This window comes from Stenella coeruleoalba (assembly GCF_951394435.1).
Source record: "Stenella coeruleoalba genome assembly, chromosome: 16".
Taxonomy (NCBI): Eukaryota; Metazoa; Chordata; class Mammalia; order Artiodactyla; family Delphinidae; genus Stenella; species Stenella coeruleoalba.
The window spans coordinates 5,110,951-5,130,696 of NC_137162.1; the positions used below are offsets into that span (position 1 = coordinate 5,110,951).

Below are 19,746 nucleotides of genomic sequence, written 5' to 3' on the forward strand. Positions count from 1 at the left end.
CACAGGTTCTGAGGATGAGGATGTGTGACCTTTCAGAAACCACCATTTGACCCACTACGGGACATGTTTACAGTCCCCTAGTAATGAAACATTTAGGATCTGTAATCAGTGAGGGTGCTCCCCTGCTTACAGAATAAGATGGCTCATCATTCTGAACCAGGGGAAGAACAGCGTGAAAACACCCAGAAGGAAGACGATTTTGCTGACGTGCTTAAAGCAGATACGCAAACAGTTCTTCCTTCCTCCTTCCCTCCCACAGCCAAGGAAACAGGCTGTGTCCTGCTCTGCAAAGCTCCGTGGCCACAGCTTTCACAAGGCTTTGAACTTCTGGTTCAATCTCCGGCTTCCTGGGAAGACCGGGTATTTAACTTTTCACTCACCAGCACGTTGACAGTGCAGCTCATGCGATTTTCTTTGTTCTCATCATGCATGATGGTCCTGTAATCCAGAAGTCTTTCCATCAGGTGCACGACGAGCTTCACAAAAGTTTCTCCCGTCTTGGCGAGGTACTTGTGCTTCCTGCAGTGCTCTAAGAGACTGAAAAATAATCACACACACCTTGTTAATCACACTCAGCAAAAGAAACTTGACTTAGGTGCAATTTAAAATATTTTCCATTATTAACACTTTTTAATTATTTCTGGGCTACAGAGTTCATTGTCGTCTAATTACAGTCTCTCTGTCTCTATTCTGACATAAATCCCACTGTTAATCAACACTTACATTTTATCAAATAACACTTTGTACTGCTCATCGCCTCTACCTCCTTCCACTTCATGATCCAGCTTGGTGATGATCTCATTTTCAAACTATAATTAAACAGAGAAAGCGTAAATGATCAGCATGGTGGATATTTCATTTCGTGACTTGAGCGTCAATAATACATAAATCGCCGACAGACCATCATCGGAGAGTTGCCCTACACCTCTGAAGCCTGATCTCATTTAAGAGCTGTCCTTCCTGAACTCCTGGCGGTTTCTGATGAGCCCCTGTCACAGAGGGAATCTTTCATTTCCTTCCCTGGTTAATGAAGCCTCGATGCATATTCTGATCACAGGAGAAAGAGCCAGAGAAAGACAGACAAGGAAACTGTAGGGAAGAAAAATCAAGGAGCAACATGAAAACACATCCCAAATGGCATCTTTATGAACAAGTAACGGTTAAAATAGCTCCTTGGTTCTTGGAAAAGAACAGATGCTGTGTCACTTGCCCGCAGAGTTCTCTGCAACCTGAAAACAGGGAAAGGGCCACTTCCCTGCCACTCCTTGTTGGATCCCAGCGAAACATCTCACCCTGGGTGAGAAACAGAATAAAAAGCAAGAGGGGCAATGCCTTTCAGACAGAGCAGCAGGCACCTCAAAAAGGTCCAGCCCAAGCCTTTCCTCGAATTCCCCAAAGCTTCTGATGAGACTTCCGGAATATCATGGTGGGAAAGGATCCTCACAACTGATGGTCTCTCTGTCTCATGCTTTCAGGAAAACTCTAAATTCTGGAGAAGAGAGACTCTCTAAAATGTTTTCACAGAGGTCATGGACCCCATGGCCGATCAGGCTGGAAATAACTACCGCAATAATGATGGACATGCATCCCCAACCTCGCTGCCCAGTCCCCCATCCCTGGCAGAATTCAGAGCCACCTCGGTACTGGGACTCTGGCCAGGTGAGTGCCCCTGTTGCAAGGGGGTCCTGCAGTTACTCATGGATGTGGGCCTGGTAGGAAGAAGGGGCTGCAAGAGCTTTAGTTCCCTAGAGATGGAGGGACCCACACTGAACCGAAAGAAGATGGGCAAAGGAGGAACTGAAGGAAACAACAGCTGAATTCAGGGTTCACAAAGCAAGCAGACCATGGCATGTATGCAAGGGTCTCTGGGATCCCTTTTTTTAAAAGATTTTATGGATGCATAGTTGATTTACAATGTTGTGTTAATTTCTGCTGTACAGCAAAGTGACTCAGTCATACATATATATATATATATATTTTTTCATATTCTTTTCCATGATGGTTTATCACAGGATATTGAATATAGTTCCCCGTACTATACAGTAGGACCTTTTCGTTTATCCATTCTCTATATAATAGTTTGCGTCTGCTAATCCCACACTCCCAATCCTTCCCTCCCCCACCCCTCTCAAGTCTGTTCTCTATGTCTATGAGTCTGTTTCTGTTTCGTAGATAGGTTCATTTGTGTCATATTTTAGATTCCACACACAAGTGATATTAGATGGTATTTGTCTTTCTCTTTCTGACTTATTTCACTTTGTATGATCATCTCTAGCGGGATCCCCGTGAAATACATGCTCAGACGTTGCTTCCCCAGGCAACTATTACTCGGATCCCTTAAGGATTTAGGCTGCGTGAGAGACAGAATTTTCTTCTCTCTTGGCCACTGCTGTGTTCCCAACCCCCAGGACAGCACCTGAGATGGACGCTCTAATGGGGTGAATGTGCTATGTGTACATCAATATACTGGATAGAGCTGGTGTTAAACTGAAGCTGGGGAGGACTGAACAGGGCCCCAAAGGAGTGGGCCAGTAGGTTGCTAAGACACAACCTGTTCTCTTGGCCACACAAGCCAAGTGGTGAACACATTCATCGAAGTGCTTGTAACAGGTCCACCAGGCACCGTCTACTGCACTGGGGACCCAGGGCACAGCTGCTGCAGTGTCAGCTGGTTGTGGACCCTGGGAAGCAGAAGGCAAGGGGGCTGGTGAGACCCAAGGAGGGGCCTCAGAGCGTGACCTTGATTGGGGCACGCTGCCTGAAGCCACAATTTCATCACGCTACAGATGAAACAGAGGCTTAAAGCAGGACTGGAGAGAAGTATTGATTCTTGCTTGACATCAAGGACTCAGCAACATCACAAAAACTAGGACTTCAGTGAATCCCTGCAATTCTCTGCTCCGTTGCCTCCTCCCCCAGATAAACACCCTCTTTGATTCTGTTGGGCTTAAGTTCAGGGATTTTAGGAACAGAAAAAATCATAGTTCTATTGAAGAAGAAAGCATCAGTTGCTTTCTTTTTGTTCACCTGAGGTCTCATGATAAGGACTTTTACTATATAATAACAACCTTTGGATACTAACCCGCTATTACTCTGTTCCTTACAGAAAAAAATTCTGCAAAAGGCGGTTCTTCTTGGAAACTAGCACAAGAGAGATGGCTTGCCACTAGACCAAACGTTGGCAGCCCCATCTCCCATGATGGGAATGCCAAATATTAAGTGGTGAGTGCTGATTCTTCAGAAGAAATAATCGAGAGACAAAATAAGACTAAATTTAATTAAAACATATGATTCCATTCCACACACGTTTAAGGAGCATACAACAAAGAAGGCTTAGAGAATGAAGAAAAAAACATACCTTATCCTAACACTGGCAAGCACACACTGGCGTTTCAAACTGCTCATCTCTAGTTAATCAGACGGTATTTGCATTTGGAGGCTCTACTTTCTGGAAATGGCATGTTTTCTCTGCTTCCACACAAACCTCACTGTCACAAACAAGGGCAATAAAGGAAGCTCCAGCTCCTTAAAGTATATGCTGCTTATCAAATTTTGACTGATGAATTTAACGTTTTCTAAAAAGAGCGGATGAATGATAAGTAAATCAGAAGAACACAGCTGATTCTAATTTTACTAACCTCTAGTCTAAACTCTGTAATTTGCACAAACACCTGGCAACTCTACTCCGTTTATCAGCAAGGATTCAATTCCACAGATCTGCAGCCAGCCTCGAATTCTAGGGCCCTCGTTAATTTCTACAGAATACACTAGAATCAGTTTGCTCCTGTGCTGTGAACTGTTATCATAATCAGGATTAAATGATCCTGTCCAAATAAATTGGAGAAAGTAACTCTGCTGAGAGAGGAGAGCTGGTTTTATAAAAATTATGCTTATTATCTTACTTGTAAATGCATGGTGTCTGGTAATTTGCAAAAGGATTCTCTATGGTTAGGATAAAATTAGCAAGGGTTTACTGTATTGCTCAAAAGGTAGCAGAGGCTCAGTCATGTGATAAGCAAAATCATTATCTTTTCTTCTCTTTTCTGAAACACTAATATTGCTTCGAAAAGATCCACAGGGTGTCCAACTTAAAATATTGAGCAGAGCGTCTCTAAGCATCTGATACCAGCAGCCCTCTGAGAATATGAAACACAAGAGGCCACGTAGATAGGGCTTTCCAGAAGGTTGCTATTAAGCTGAACACAGCGGAGGATGTCTGGGTCAGGGGTGGAGGGAGCCATGCTCTCAGGGGTAATGTACTAACATCATCGTTAATTCAATTAACTTAGAACCATTGCTTTCACCACTCAGTGCCACTGTGAACCATGGGTTATTGGCTCCAATTTAGGAGATCATGGGGTGAAGGGTCTCAGCAGTGGATAATCCAAAAGCCAGTTCTCCTTGGTTTGGAATGCATCATTTCTGTCGGGGCTTAGATTGACCATTCTTGCTATAATGCATTTATAAGTGTATAACAACCAGGCTTGCATTCTTCAGGCATCCAGGGACACATTTACAGAAGAGATCTGGGGTTATGTCAGAGCAAGGGAGGCCCAGGATGGAAAGGTTTGCACAAATAACTCACCACATGGCTAAAGCGCTTAGAGGTTACCAAGAGCTGGGAGAAAGCTGAGCTCTAGGACCGCGGTCAGCTTAGTGTATTAGCGAAAGGGTTTCTTTCGAAACCCTTTATTAATAACCCTAAATAATAACCTAAATAACCCTAAATTATTCGCAAATAATCCTGGGTGCAGGAATGCTTCTTTTTATTGTGCTTTGCATTACTGTGTCTTTTAGAAATTGAAGGTTTGTGCATTGAGCAAGTCTACTGGTGCCCTTTTTCAAACAGCCTTTGCTCACTTTGTGTCTCTATGTCGTATTTTGGTAATTCTTGCAATATTTCAAACCCTCCAGCAGCCTTTACAGCTAGCTGAAGGCTCAGATGATGCTTAGCATTTTTCAGCAATAAAGTAGTTTTTAATTTTTAGCAATGAAGTATTTTTAATTAAAGTATTGCTTTTTTAGACATAATACTATTGCACACTTAAGAGACTACAGGATAGCGTAAACAACTTTTATATGCACTGGGAAACCAAAAACTTCATGTGATTCGCTTTACTGAGATTTCCCTTTATTGCAGTGGTCTGGAACCAAACCTACAATATCTCCTGGGTCTGCCTGTATGGGTGCACTTTGCCCTACTCTCTGTTTTTTAAGAAAAGCTTCTCACAAGGTTCTGGAGGTAGGACCATGGTTTATACCACCCCGTAGTATTAGAGAGATCGGGAAATTAGATGCTCTTTGGTTCTGCACCCCCCGTTGGAATTGTCCAATCCAACAGCACTGCAGAACCATGCCCTTCTCTTTAGCATCACTGGAGGGGCTGCGGGGGAGAAAGGCAATGAACTGTGTCTGTGTGGATCACATGGCCAAGAAGAGGGCACTGGCCTGGCAGAGAGCAGCCTGGTTCTCTGACACCTGTGGGGCTCCGGGCTCACATGCTGACACCCGAAATGTAACTGATCCCCCCAAATCTATCACTCAGCCTTTAATCCTTGTGCTCAGACACACTAGTATTTTGATGTATATTGCATTCCTCTTGCTTAACCACTCTGTAAACTTAATTACACACTTAATTAATCTCTGGCACTCCATATCCCATATTCTAAAATCCCCACATCCTTCTACGTCTAACAAGCGGGCAGCTCAGTGACCTTGAAGCTTTTGTGAAATACTCAGGAGCCTAGAGGTCCCAAGCCCTAGACCTGCAGCAGCCTGGCAGGGGAACTGGCTGCTACACCTGGCAACACCTCGGACAGGTGTAGCTGTGCCCCACTGCTATACAACCCAGACCGAGGATTGACTTTAGGGCTGTATCCACTGACAGTGGACTCCAGGAACAAGTCTGCACAGTAAGTCCTGTTGGTTAGAGATTATGGGAGTCTAGGCATCTCTTTGCTGGAGAGCTTTTCTAATAGGATTCAATGTCATCAGAACTCTGAGTCCAGGGTATTATTTTCCATGATCTCTTGGACCACTTTTGGGTCTGGGGTTCAGTGAAATAAAAGTATAATTCTTGGGCCATATTTCCCCTCTAATCATCCAAAATGACAGAATCAAGTATTATTTTTTAAATGAAAGCAAAAACAAACCAATCAACAAAATCCTAATGAACTGAAGAATAAACAAGATAAGATATGGGGATATATGTATATGTATAGCTGATTCACTCTGTTATAAAGCAGAAACGAACACACCATTGTAAAGCAATTATACTCCAATAAAGATGTTTATAAAAAAGAATAAACAAGATAAAATCACCATCAAACTTATTCACATTCATGTTACCGTTCAAAATATATTGGCTTTGCCACCAAGTGGTGGAAGCTGTCAGCATCCACTTGGGTTATTCAATTATTTGCTTAAGGTTACCAGCCTGGGTAGTGGGAAGAGATTATTCAAACAGGAACTCGGGAACATTGCAGAACAAAGATTACTCACATTCTAATATTTTTACAACTAAATAGGAATTTCTGGAAGTTGTGGAGCATTTTGCTGACCCTCACGAAGATGACAGAAAATAGCTCCATGACTGAAAATATTACTTTGCCGTGGAGCCTTTTCCATCCCATTTTCATGAATGGTCTAAGAGCCCAAATAGTCATTTGCTGCAATTCTCAGCTGTTAGTTCTATATTTTCCAAAGACATAACAAATGCATTGCTTTAAAAAGGTGCTAGGAGAGAATTTAAAGGTATGCTTTTCCTCTGAAGGAAAACCCAGAGAGGCTAAGACTCAGAATGGTACTCATCTGGGGGCAGGGATCTCAGTGAGATGGGGGAAGCGTTAGTTAAGGCCCATCTTGGGGCTCCATGTCCACTGGATGATGTAAGAGGCCCTAAGACAAGGATGACCCCAAACCTCTCCGTGCTAGCTGGGCAGATCCTGAAATCTTCACACATAAGGTCTCTCCTTTGGAAAAAACCAAACCAAAACAAAACAAAAAACCCCCCAAGATTTCCCAAGGTCCTCAGTTTCAGGCTAATCACGCTACTCTGGGATCTCTGGGATTGGGGTAGGGTAGGGTGGGGACGGGGGACAGTGGCTGACAGTGAACACACCTGCAGGGATGACTTGAAGATCGGACGCATGCCAAGGAAAGCGAGAAGAGAATGTATCCACTGGGACTAATGCACTGGAGGAAAGCAGTGGGAGAAGCATCTGAACAGCCCCACTCTGAAAGATACAGCAAGCTCTAAGAAAGCAAGGCTACGCCACATGTTCAAAACACTAAAGTTCTGTAAAAATGAAAAACCTTAATCTTCCCCTAACTCCATTAGGTTTGCACATCTGCTATGAAGGCAGAGCCAATTTAAGCCTTGTTCATGTGACTAATAAGGTTAGATAATTGAACTGGTGGCGGATTAAACAGCGGCCGGTCAGCTCCATCCTAGGAGCTCCCTGGATGGAGGCGGGGAAGGCTGTGCCCTGCTGGTCTGTGCACGTGCAGCTGCACACGTTCACCAACATCACGGACGAGGAACAGAGGGCGTGCCTTGTGCTTCAGGAGAGCAGCCGCTGGAGGATGAGAGCTGAACCGAGAACAGAAAGGAGTCAGAAAAGATACAGCAAGTCGAGAGACAAATGCTGTGGTCCAGGAGAGCCCTGGGATAGGGGGTGAGGGGAGCAGACGGACACTGGGGATGAGACAGAGGAAGAACCCACAAGTCATTGCAACCCACCATGGAGGCCAAGAGAGCAAGCCAAGGCCAGGCCAGTGGGACTGGACCCGTGAACCAGATGACAAGGAGCCAGGCAGAAATGGGGATGATGGGGAAGCAGCAGAGCTGGGAAGGATGACGTCACGTGGCATCCACGTGGCCTCCCGCGGGAGGCTGAGATAGGTCAGTAGAAAAATTGAGATGTCCCAACGAAAAGGAAAGTGATCATTTCGCAATTCACCAGAACACATTAATGTGGCAGAGAGATTTTTTTCACAAGTTTTCGTTTTTCTGCCTTGCTTTTTACCTTCGAGGTGTCCTACCACCTGTCTGTGAGGGTACGAGCAGATGACAACACAAGGAACGAACGGCCAAGGATTCTTCACCAAAAACTCGAGCAGCTGTTTACACTTAGCCCGAATGTGTTCTCTTTTTTTGTGGACCTTTGTCTTCATGTTTGTGTTTTTATTTACACATGTCCAAGTGAGGCATGTTTTAGGCTAAGGAAGTTGTGGTGGTGGAATTAAATGGGTGTAATTACTTCATGGTACGACTTAAACCACTTGGTTTTCTGGAAAGATGTCTCATGATGTTGGGACAGATTCTGAAGCCACTACTGGGCACACAGTGTTGAGAATGGAGGCAAAAATGCCGTGACTCTTGTCTACTTTGGGCCATTTACTGATAAACCTGAGAACTCTGTGAACTGGAGAAAATGAAGCACGTGCGCAGAAGACGGTTATAAGACATTTTAAAACTATGGTGAAACAGGAGTGAGACAATGAATGGGAGGATGAGAACAATTCAGAAACCAAACTCCCAATTCCAACGGCCCTTATTTTGACCCAAAGACTCCTTGAAAGAATCACAAATGACATAATGTTTTAAAGGTTTTTGATCTTATATTTCTGGGCTAGTAGCATTTATCTATATAAATACATTTTTCTCCTTTACCTGATTCTTTAATTTAATAGCATCTTTCCATAAGGTCCTCCTTTGAGGCTTGATTCATACAAAATTCAAAACATCTGATGCATTTGCAGCCTAGGGAAGAGCATTTTAAATTACAGTTCCTAGTTCTGGTGAGTTGGCAGTGAGACGGGGCCATGATTTTGTGCCGGTGGCAGTAGGGAGGGGTCACATCTTGTGGCAATAAGATCAATTGGCAGTAATGTCAAAAGTCACACGAAATATTTTGAATCAGCAATTGCATTTTTGAGACTGTACAACAGGAAAACTTGCAAAAGAATTCAAGCTACATGCATGATTATGTTCACTGCATTGTTTATTCATAGTAGTGAATACAACCTAAATGCCCCACTAAAGGGGATGGATCAGAAAGGATGAGGTCACTCATTCTATGAAACGTTACACCATCCTCGAAATCATGGTAACTACGCTGCGGTCGAGGAAAATGTCCTTGATATATTGACAAACAAGAAGAACAACGTTAACAAAGAGGGGACAGTGTTTACGACGTGACACCTCACGTGTACAAAGGCTGACGGTGAACCAGACAGACCAAACCAAGCCAGCTGCTCTTTCAAAATAGTCTAATTTTACAAATAAATAAATGTAAGGAAATCTTCCTCACCCAAAAGGAAGAAAGAAAGAAGGAAGGAAGGAAGGGTGGGCTTTATGGGTTTGATTCTATATCTTACAACAGCTCTTTCGAATAGATTCTATTTCACACCAATTTTACAGCTCTGAGCTGGAGACATACAGATGGTCAGTGATTTGCTCAAGACCCAGGTGGTTCCTGACTGAGCAGGGCTTTAGGATCTACCCAGACTTCAGCGTCTGAATGCCATGCTTACAGACGGGGCTTCTTTGGGCTTTGTATCTGTCTCTTGTTCTGGGAAATAGTAAAATTGCTCTTCGTGGCTACTAGCTTCATGCAATAATGACAAAGAATGACCAATTAAAGCCTATAAACTACTCAGAGTTTCTGAAACTGGAAAGTACAAAAGTGAGAAAGGAAAACCTACTCTTGAAATATCAGATCTCACTAAAATCATGTTACCTTGATTGACGCAGTTTTGATTTCCATTCACTATAGGAATTTCTCTCTAAATTCCTCAAAAATTTATGTAAAATGCTTAGTACATCAACTCCCCTGAATCACTATAATATTTTAAGAGGTAGTTTTCAATTTAGAGGACCTCCTATCTCTGGCTTTTTCTCTTGCCTCCTGCAAAGCATCAGTACACAAAGGAGAAATCCATTGTATGTGCATGTGTGTGGGCTTGTGCGTACCCACCCAGGAATCCATAAACACCACACTTTTCCAGGGAAGGAGATTTTGTTCCTTTTCACATATCAATTATTCAGATTTTGTCCTTCACGTTGATACAGGATGTTTCTAGCACTTTACATACACTTTCTTTATGGAATTTTCATCAGTTCCATTGCACAGGTAAAAAGACCAAGGCACACACTTAAAATAAAGGCAAAGACTTTACACTTAAAAATAATTAACTCAGTAAGAAGCAACCAGTCTGACAGAACACAGTAACATCTGATCAAAAGCTCCAGTGCACATACAAAGGAGGGCCAAAGAGAGAGTTTTACCCAGATTAATGTGTCAGTAAATCCACTTAAAAGTAAGTAAAAGCTAAAAATGGAGAACAACGTTCTGTAAAGATGAGAGTGAGATCCTCCCTAAGAATGACAGGCTTCTTCCACAAGGAAAGTCTAGGACTTTTCTCTCTTAAGCTGTAGGGAATTATGTTTTCCATATTCAGCATGTGTAACTGGAGAACCATCTATAAGTCTCAAGGTACTCAGGCTTGTCCCCCTTTTCTCTCCAAGCCACTTACTGCACACCCACGTCCTTACCATCTGGAAGCTTCGGGTGGAATGGAATTCACACTGCATCATGTCAAAGAAGATGGGGATGGTGGCTTTCCGAAGCTCTGTCTCAGGAATCAGTGTCATTTCTAATATGGGGCCGACCATTTCTGGAATGAACTTTATCTTGTGTTGACCTTGAATAAAGAAGTGCGTTATTCAGAAGCGTTTTAAATAAAGGATTCTGAAATGAGCTTCAATGGACAGAAACAAAACTACACAGATCATTGTGATTTTGAATGCTAGGATCTTGGGAATATGTACCCATTTCTCACCTACAGGCAACAATTTTGAGTGTGCCCAGTCTTTAGTATAAGAAGTGAACTGTATTCCAAACAGTGTAAGTGAAGCTGTTAAAAAAAAAAAATCTACCCAATATAAGGCCTGCAGTCATGATTTGTCTGTTACCGACGACAAATGCCATTTCACAAACAGACAATTACATCACACACATCGGGGCCTGAGCAGCTAACGGGTACCCAGTTTTGGAAAGAGCAGGGCTGGGAGATGGGACCCTTGGCATCTCATTTTATGAACAATGAACAAGAGTTGATAAAGTGAAGAGGTTAGGGCAGGTGGTCTCTTGGGCCCTTTCTGTCTGCAACATCATATGAAAAAGAGTTTACTATTTGGAACCTCTGTAAATAATGTCAAGGGATCTCTATAACGTTCCGAGTGACTGATCAGAGAAATCAAAACCAGACCTCAGGATGTGAAGCTGTGAAAATAGAAAGGATTCTGCCTTTTTTGACTATTTGATTGGATAATGCTTATTAAAATAGCTACTTTATTAATCTTATATCCCTCCTATCTTGTCCAGATATGATTTTTAAAGCATAAGATTATAATATTCATTATGATTCACAAGGACAATAGTATATGCTTAAAACAACTTTTGAGAAAACTTTTCAGAAGTTGTTTTTAAGCACATACTTCTGCCCCATGATTAATAATGAATATTATAAAATTAGCTAACACTTACTAAGTACGACTACATGACCAGCCTCATAGAAAGAGTCTCACTGAATTCTCAACATAATTTTGTGAGACGGCTACCATTCCTCTCCTCTTTTTAAAAACCAGACCGTACTTTATTTTTTAATAGACTTTATTTTTTAGAGCAAAAGTGAGCAGAAGGTAGAGATTTCTCCTATACCCCTGCCCCCATTATAACATCCTCCCCCAGAGGGAGTGCCATTCTGAACTCTGTTTTACAGATGAGGAAACTGTGAATTTCCCCAAACCAGCGTGCTGTTCAGTGGAAATGGTGGAGCAGGATTGGAACCCGGGTCTGTGATTCTGAAGCATCAGGTGTGTCCCCCGTGCCCGGCCTGCCGGTCACGAGATCTTTCCAGGACACTAGTCCTCTCCATCTCGTGGTAATAGAAATGATGCTGGCTGTCCACACCACTCCCTTCTCCGTATGCTGTCGTAATAATCCAGATGCAGAGGACACTGACCTGTCATTTTATCTAGCGTTACTGGGGTATCACACTTCTAAACTTGGTGTCCCAGAAAGTAGAGACAGGATTCTTACAGGCTCCAAACCGTTTTATTTTTTTTCTTTTCTATTTCAATTATTTTGTTGGAAATCTTGGTATCACACCTCTTGAGGCCTCCGCCTTCGACTCAGACACCGCTAACTCAAAATCTCCGTTTTTTCGTTTTTTGCTACCATTGTGCCTCACCCCAGCAGTGGCCTCCACACCCTGCTACGTCTAAATTCCTGAGGGCTGGGAGTGATGTGGGTGAACTTCCAGAGAACTTGAAGGGATAAAAGGCCACCAGAGGGAAGGAGCTGCTGGAAAACTCATTTCTGAAAAAAAGGGGGCGTTGACCTTATGTAAGGTGATGTGATTAAATTCAGAGGCAGGTCCCATCACGGAAGTGGTCTCTTATAATTCCTGCCTTCTTAATTTCAGAAATCCTGATTTATTTTCATTTCACCCCATTACAATTTATATCTTTTTGTTTCCAACATATAATAGAAGAATGCACAAGAATTAAACGCTTGAATGAGTTATTTGTGACATTTTGTTATTAGCACTCATAATTTATCCAGAGTTAATCAATGTTACTAACATTTTTACACAATCTGGAAATACAATGGATACACTAAATAATTTCATTTTCTTTATAACTCAGCTAATGCAGATTTCTGTAAAGAGAACCATTAACCAAATTTGGCTATTATAAATAAAGACCCTTAACAAAATACATAATCCTCCTAAGTGGTCTAAATTAAAGTATTCAGAAATTTGTATTGGGTGGACACATACATAAAATGCAACCTTCAACAAGGAATCTGAATATAATTAAAATCTTATTAACCTTTACTAAATAATACTTCGACTAAGGCCCTAATATAACACGATTCTCATCGCTTCCCCAAATGCTTAATGTTTCTGAAAAGCATGTAAGTGATGCAAAGCATTCTCTTAAAAATGCTATTATATCCAGTCTCTCAGGTGACACTTTTCTTGTATTATGCCTAAAAACTGTCAAAGCCAATGTTTCAGAAAACAGATGCTGGTGACAGAGTTCTTCATCAACCACAACTGCAGCGTCACGAAGGGCTCTGTCTCTCACTGACAGCCTTTATTGTTCCAGGCTGGGAGGATTGCATAAGAGAGAAACAAGTGGTTGCGAATGCAGGGATTGGAAAAATATGTTCCAAAAACGAGGGTGTCCTCAGCTTTGATTATTACCCCTCCCATTAACACAGGACACGTTGGCTGGGGGCCAGCACTGAACTTCAGCCACAGTGATATCCCCAGGGTTTAACCTTGGAGAACCAATGAGTAAGCATTGGATACAATTCTCCAGTATTCATCGTTTTTCTTTCTTTCTTTCTTTTTTTTGGCATTTGCATTATGGATTTCCCCTGGAGCATCTGTTGTTCAAATTTAATGATGAACTCAGGTTTGGAATCAAAGGGAATCAAGGTGACTCCTGAAATGCAGGCTTCAAGAAAAAGAGGATTTACTTTCTTTTTTTCCTTTTGAGACAAAGGAAGAACAAACTAATTATCGGATCACAATGGGAATCGACGGATCACTCTGGTCACCTTGGCCAAACTCCTGGTTACCACTCCTCAATCCTTAAAAACCCACCGACAGTCTTTCTTCTAGTGACAAAACACGGAGCTTCTTCCCTGGGAACCAGACCGCGCTGTCTCAGGGAAGCTGGCTTCTCCCCCATCAACAGCCTCCCCCTGGGTGCCTGGACGATCTCTTGACAATCATGAGTGTTCAGAAATCCGGGACCTTAAACATCGTCTAATCCCAGGAAAACCTCCATATACACAAGAGTAGACAGAGCAGAAATTTCCATCACCCAGTCACACGGATTAGGCCCCACTGTACGTGGGTTTTAATGAAAAGCACACAATTTCTTCCAAGTCTCCAAAAATACCCATGAAGGGAATCCCTGCGTGACAAATGTCCCAGACCGAACGTGGAAGATAAAGATCTTCCTGCGAGCACATTTGTTCTGGACAGACTGGAGAGACTGCGGCTCCGGGGCGCTGTATGTAACAAACAAAATGTAAATCGAGGTGAGGAAGGCAAAAGAGAGCTCAGGTGCTCTGCAGGCTGCCGCACAGAGTGCGCTTTGATAAATAACTGAAGAGCTGAGTAAATAAGCACGTCCGCTCCCCCCGCCCCCCGCCTTTATTGGGAGAGAGTCTGCCTTTGATTTCTCCTTTCACACTCAAAATATGACAGGTTTGGGAGGAAAAAAAAAAAACCCCATGCTGCTCTGTCCCATGGGGCAGCACTGTGTCTGCACTTGCATTAAACTGAGCAACACAGACCCCGGATCCTTGTTCCAGTGCTGTGCAAGGAGGTGGGTTCTGGGCCGCTCACACCACACGTATGACTGGGAAGACTCAAGAAGGAGACGGTCTCACGGCACATTTGGCTCAGGGCCTGATCCAGTGACAGGTGACTAACTGTAAGAGGATAAATATATCTGACGTCTATTTTTATTTTCTTGGTGGAGACTGCCAATATGATCTCAAACCTGAGCCCATTTGAAAAAAATGTTTTTTTTTTGTTGTTTAAAAGCTGTGTAGAAAATAGGTTGTATACATCTTAGGAAACTGAGATGTGCTCTCGTTAATTTCTAGAGTGGCATCCTCAGCAATGACGCTGGAGGGCAGGATCCAACACCTGAGATTCAGAGCAGCAAAGAAAGGGCCAGGTGGCCGGAGGTGACCCCACGGAGCTAGCCTTAGCCATTTTGAGGGGAAGCTGGGCCAGATCTTGGGAGCAGCCGACATGTTTATTTTTTTTTTTTAACTTTCACACATAATTTAATTATTTTGTAAGCAAGGAACCCAATCACGTGGGTTAATGATTACTTCTTGCTGTTACCAAATCCCTGCCCTTCACTGACCACAGTCACAGTTTACATTTGCCCTCCTGGCGGCTTCTCATGCCAGAGGCAGAGGTCCTGGTAGAATGCTGCCAAACACAGACCTGCTGCATTCATCACTGTATTCCAGTCAGCAACGGACAGGGATGAGACGGGACATTTGCTCTCTTAACTGTATCCTTTATGCTGCAAATCAAAAGTCTCTGTCACTTGACTCAGACTATTTAGAACGTAATGACATAATGTCGAGAGAACCAACCATCGGAACACTGGAGGCTTCACGAGGGCCCAGAGGTGGCTTCACAGAGAAGCTCATGCTTCCCTGGGCCCATCCCACTGTCTTCCATTGAAATCATAGACACGGAGCAAATGAGGAGGAATCAGTTTCAAACTGTGCTCGATCTCAGGGATTCCAGAGATGACCTTGAAAACACTTAGAAGAAAAAAGAAAAGAAAGAAAAGAACCCGAGTGTCTGGGGCGCCCATGTGTCAGGCCAGCCTGGGCCTGAGCTGGCTTCTGGAGGCTCCCTCTGAGCCAGGAAGTGGTCCTTCAGTTGAAGGTCAGAGCGGAGGGGAGGGTCCCGGGTGAGCTGAGCTGAGACAGCAGCTACTAATCAAACAAGAAGGACGCCTTTTAGTGTGTTAAAAACCAGTGTGAATATCTACCAGGGTGGCTGTCTCTACTTATCCTAAATGATGAGAAAAATATTACCGAGGCGTTTCGGAATGAAGCATTTGAAAACACACCTAAAAGGGTCCTTTTAGGAGAAACAGACTAGCTCACAGTTCGTACTTTAGAGGTGACACTGAACAATTCAGAAGGTGTTGTCACTCTCTCTGGAAGGGCCGGGGTGAAAGATGACCGCAGAGGGCCCTCATGCAGGGGTACATCAGGTCCCCGCTGAAAAGCCTGGCCACAGTGGGTGCAGCCCATCACTCACTGGACTCCAGCACCTAGAAGAGCCCTGGGCTCCCACTTGTCCAGCCGAGAATGACTCCCTCCATGCCATTTCTCTGAACGTCCCTGCCCGCCCTCACCTGCCCCTCCCTCGGAATGGGGCTACAGACAGAACCTTCCTGGCAGGAGTCCCACAGTGTCTGACCTGCCAGGAAACGTGAGAGATGAAGCTGTCAGGGTAGGATCAATTAAAATGAATCATGAACGGTTCTAGGAGGTTTAGCATTTCACTACCGAGATCACCATATATATATAAAAAGCATTACTGAGCACATATAGATAGAAAGCATTATTGAGCACCATATATGTAAAAAGCATTATTGAGCACCATGTATACAGACAGCATTACTGAGCACCATATATATAAAAAGCAGTATTGAGCACCGTATATATATAAAGCATTATTGAGCTTCAGAGTTAGAAGGCTCTTGAAAACTTCCGTCCAGCCTCTGCATCTTACAGCCTAGAAAGCTGAGTGAGGGAAGCCCAGAGCGACTGCGTCACGCAGCCAGGCAAGAAGTTCCACTCAAGTGGAACTCATATCCAGTCTCTTCCCTCGGAGCCCAGGGTGCCTGCTCTCTCCCCAGGGACGGCAGGAAGACCAAGGACAGGACAGTGCCAGGAAGGTTCTGTGTTGGAGATGCAGCCAGGCACTCTGACACCGAGAGGCAGTACTTTGATGCTGGACGTTTCAGCTGCTGCGGCAAAGTCCCAGTGGAGAGTTTCCTTAAGGGGTCCCCAGTTGACTCCAGGACTGATGCCCACACAGCAGGTGGGGAGTGGATTCTCCTCCCAGTGAGAGCACAGGCAGAGAAGTCATCCCCACCAGCTCCTTCTCTCCACCTGGGAGCTCTCGCACTGGATTTTTATCCTGGAGAACCCAGCAGGCGCCTCATGTTAAACCAAGCTTCTTAATTTCCATGTTCTTAGTATTATCCACAGAGTATCCATTTCCCCCCCAAAGAGCTGTACATTTATTTTTCTGGATGAAGACCCATTTGAAAAAGACTCCATCCTTCATATAAATGGAAAGACAACGAATATTTGGAAATTCTCCTAACATTCCCTAGAGATGTGACAGAGCCTTCCTTCACACACTTCTGCTGACCTCCGGGCACTCAAGAAGGATTAGGAGTCAAAGGCCTCTGAGGAAACCTGGCTTCAGTTGAAAAGAAGCCGCTGTGAACGTACTGACCGCTAAGCCAAGTAGCAGGGCTGGCCCTCAGAACCCCGGCCCTGTCTGCTCAAAGGGCCATCAGGAAGGCGGTGGAGTCCAATGCCACGGCCTTCAGCGAAAACCGTGTTTAGTTTCGTCACCTCGTTTCGTTCTGCCCGAGGAACGTAGATACATCAGGGCACCTTTCCAGCCACGAAGAAAGCTATTCCAGGAGCACACAGATTGGGATACAGCTAAGGCGCCCCCGCCCTGGTGGAACAAACAAAACCCTGATGCAGTGGGGTGACTAGAGAGCAAAGTGGGCAGTGGCCTGCCTCCTTCTAGAGAAGAAAAGTCACTGGGGGATGGGGAGAGTGGAAGCCCCCCCCACAACAAACCAAGGTAGGATCTGTGTGCCGATCTGAGAGAAGGAAGGAGAGCCTGGGCAGTTCAGAGGCAGAAGCTTGCACAGGACCAGGAGCGGTGCTGAAGAGAGATGCCAGGGCACCTCAGCACAAAACCAGCTGAGGACAGGTGCCAGGAAGAGCTTCATCTCAACTGGGAGAGGCCAGGTTCACAGAGGACACATAAAGGTGGTGAGGAGACACCAAATTATAATCAGTTGTTTATTCCTTTATAAGGAACATAACCAACAGAACGACATATCATAGTGGCTAACATTTTCATAGAAAATTCCTTGTTATATTAATTAATTCACTTATAAATAAAATTGAATTAATTTCTTATCATTTTTACTTTTTTCTTGCTTACTGTAAGAATACACTTAAGATGAGATCTACCTTCTTACATCTTTACATGTACAATACAGGATCATTAACTTGAGGCACCGCGTGTACAGCAGATCTCTAAAATGTATGCATCTTGCAAAACTTCAACGTTTCATCCTTTGACCAACACCTCCCCACTGCTCCCTCAGCACACCCCTGCCCCTGGCAACCACCATCCTGCTCTCTACTCTAATGAGTTTGACTCCTTCAGAGATCTCATATGTGAGGATTCATGCAGTAACTGTCCATCTGCGACTGGCTTAGTTCACATCCAACAGTGGTCTTCAGGGTCTTCCATTTTTTTTTCATATGATGGGATTTCTTTTATTTTAAGGCTGAATAATATTTCGTTGTACATATATATACCACATTTTCTTTACCCAGTCATCTGTCGATGGGCATTTAGGTGGTTTCCGTATCTCTGTTATTGTGAATAACGCTGCAACGAACGTGGGAGTGCAGATATCCAGCTTCTGATTTTAATTCGTTAGAATACATAACCTGGAGTGAGAATGCTGGATCATAGGGTAGTTCTATTTTTATTTTATTGAGGAACCTCCATACACATCATTTTACATTCCCACCAGCTGTGTACATGAGTTCAAATTTCTCTACATCCTTGCAAACACATGATTATCTTTTATTTATTTTCTTCATAACAGCCATCCTAACAGGTGTGAGGCAATAGCTCACTGTGGTTTCTGATTTGCATTTCCCTGATGATTAATGATGTTAAACAACTTTTCATGTACTTACTGGTCATTTGTCTGTCTTCTTTGAAGAAATGTCTATTCAAGTCCTTTGACCACTTTTTAATTGGTTTATTTGTTTTTTTGCTATAGAATTGTAGGAGTTTCTTATATATTCTGGATATTAATCCCTCATCAGACATGGGGTTTGCAAATATATTCTCCCATTACTTTTCATTTTATTTTTTCCTTCCTTTGTTGTGCAAAAGCTTTTTAGTTTGATGTAGTCTACTTGTCTTTTTGGTGCCATTTCCAAGAAATCATTGTCCAGGCCAAGGTCAAAAAGCTTTTCTCCTATGGTTTCTTCTAGGAATTTTATGGTTTCAGGTCTTACATTTAAGTCTTTAGTGTGTTATGAGTTGCTTTTTGTGTATGGCTTAAGAGTCCAATTTCATTCTTTTGCAGGTGGATATCCAGTATTAACAACACTATTTGTTGTTCACAAACCACTTGTTAAAGTCACTTTCCTTTCTTCACTGTGTATTCTTGGTTTCCTGTCGAAGATCAGTTGACTGCATATGTGTGGGCTTATTTCTGAGCTCTCTCTTCTGTTTCATTGGTCTATGTCTGTCTTTATGCCAGTACCACACTGTTTTGATTTCTATAGCTTTGTAACTTATTTTGAAACCAGAAGGTATAATGCCTCCATCTTTGTTCTTCTTTCTCAGGATTGCTTTGGATATTCAAGGTCTTTTGTGTTTCCACATGATTTTTAGAATTGATTTTTCAATGTCTGTAAAACATTCCACTGGAATTTTGAAAGCGATAACAATATCAAGTCTTTCAATCCATGAACATGAGATGTCTTTACATTTATTTGTGTCTCTTTAAATTTCTGTCATCAGTGTTTTGTAATTTTCAATGTATAAGTCTTTCACCTCCTTGGTTAAGTTTATTCCTAAATATTTTATTCATTTTTATGCTACTGAAAATGGGATTGTTTTCTTAATTTATTTTACAGGTAGTGTGTATAGAAATGCAACTTTTTTTTTTCTATGTTGATTTTGTATCCTGCAACTTTTCTGAACTTGTTTGTTAGTTCTAACACTTTTTTGGAGGAGTCTTTAGGGTTCCCTACATATAAGATCATGTCATCTGCAAAGAGAGGTAATTTTACTTCTTCCTTTCTGATCTGGATGCCTTTTATT

At 43.0% G+C, this 19,746-nt stretch overlaps 1 protein-coding gene across 2 annotated transcripts in view; it reads right to left on the reverse strand.

Annotated features, from left to right (window-relative positions):
* Positions 1-19,746, reverse strand: part of DOCK1 (dedicator of cytokinesis 1) — a 527,155-nt gene that overhangs the window by 76,599 nt on the left and 430,810 nt on the right. For both annotated transcript variants that reach the window (XM_079899863.1, XM_079899862.1), the window contains exons 33-35: positions 10,559-10,707; positions 724-809; positions 381-537 (exon numbers count right to left, since the gene is read on the reverse strand). In XM_079899863.1, coding sequence (XP_079755989.1) covers positions 381-537; positions 724-809; positions 10,559-10,707 — 392 coding nt within the window. The remainder of the gene's footprint in view (positions 1-380; positions 538-723; positions 810-10,558; positions 10,708-19,746) is intronic.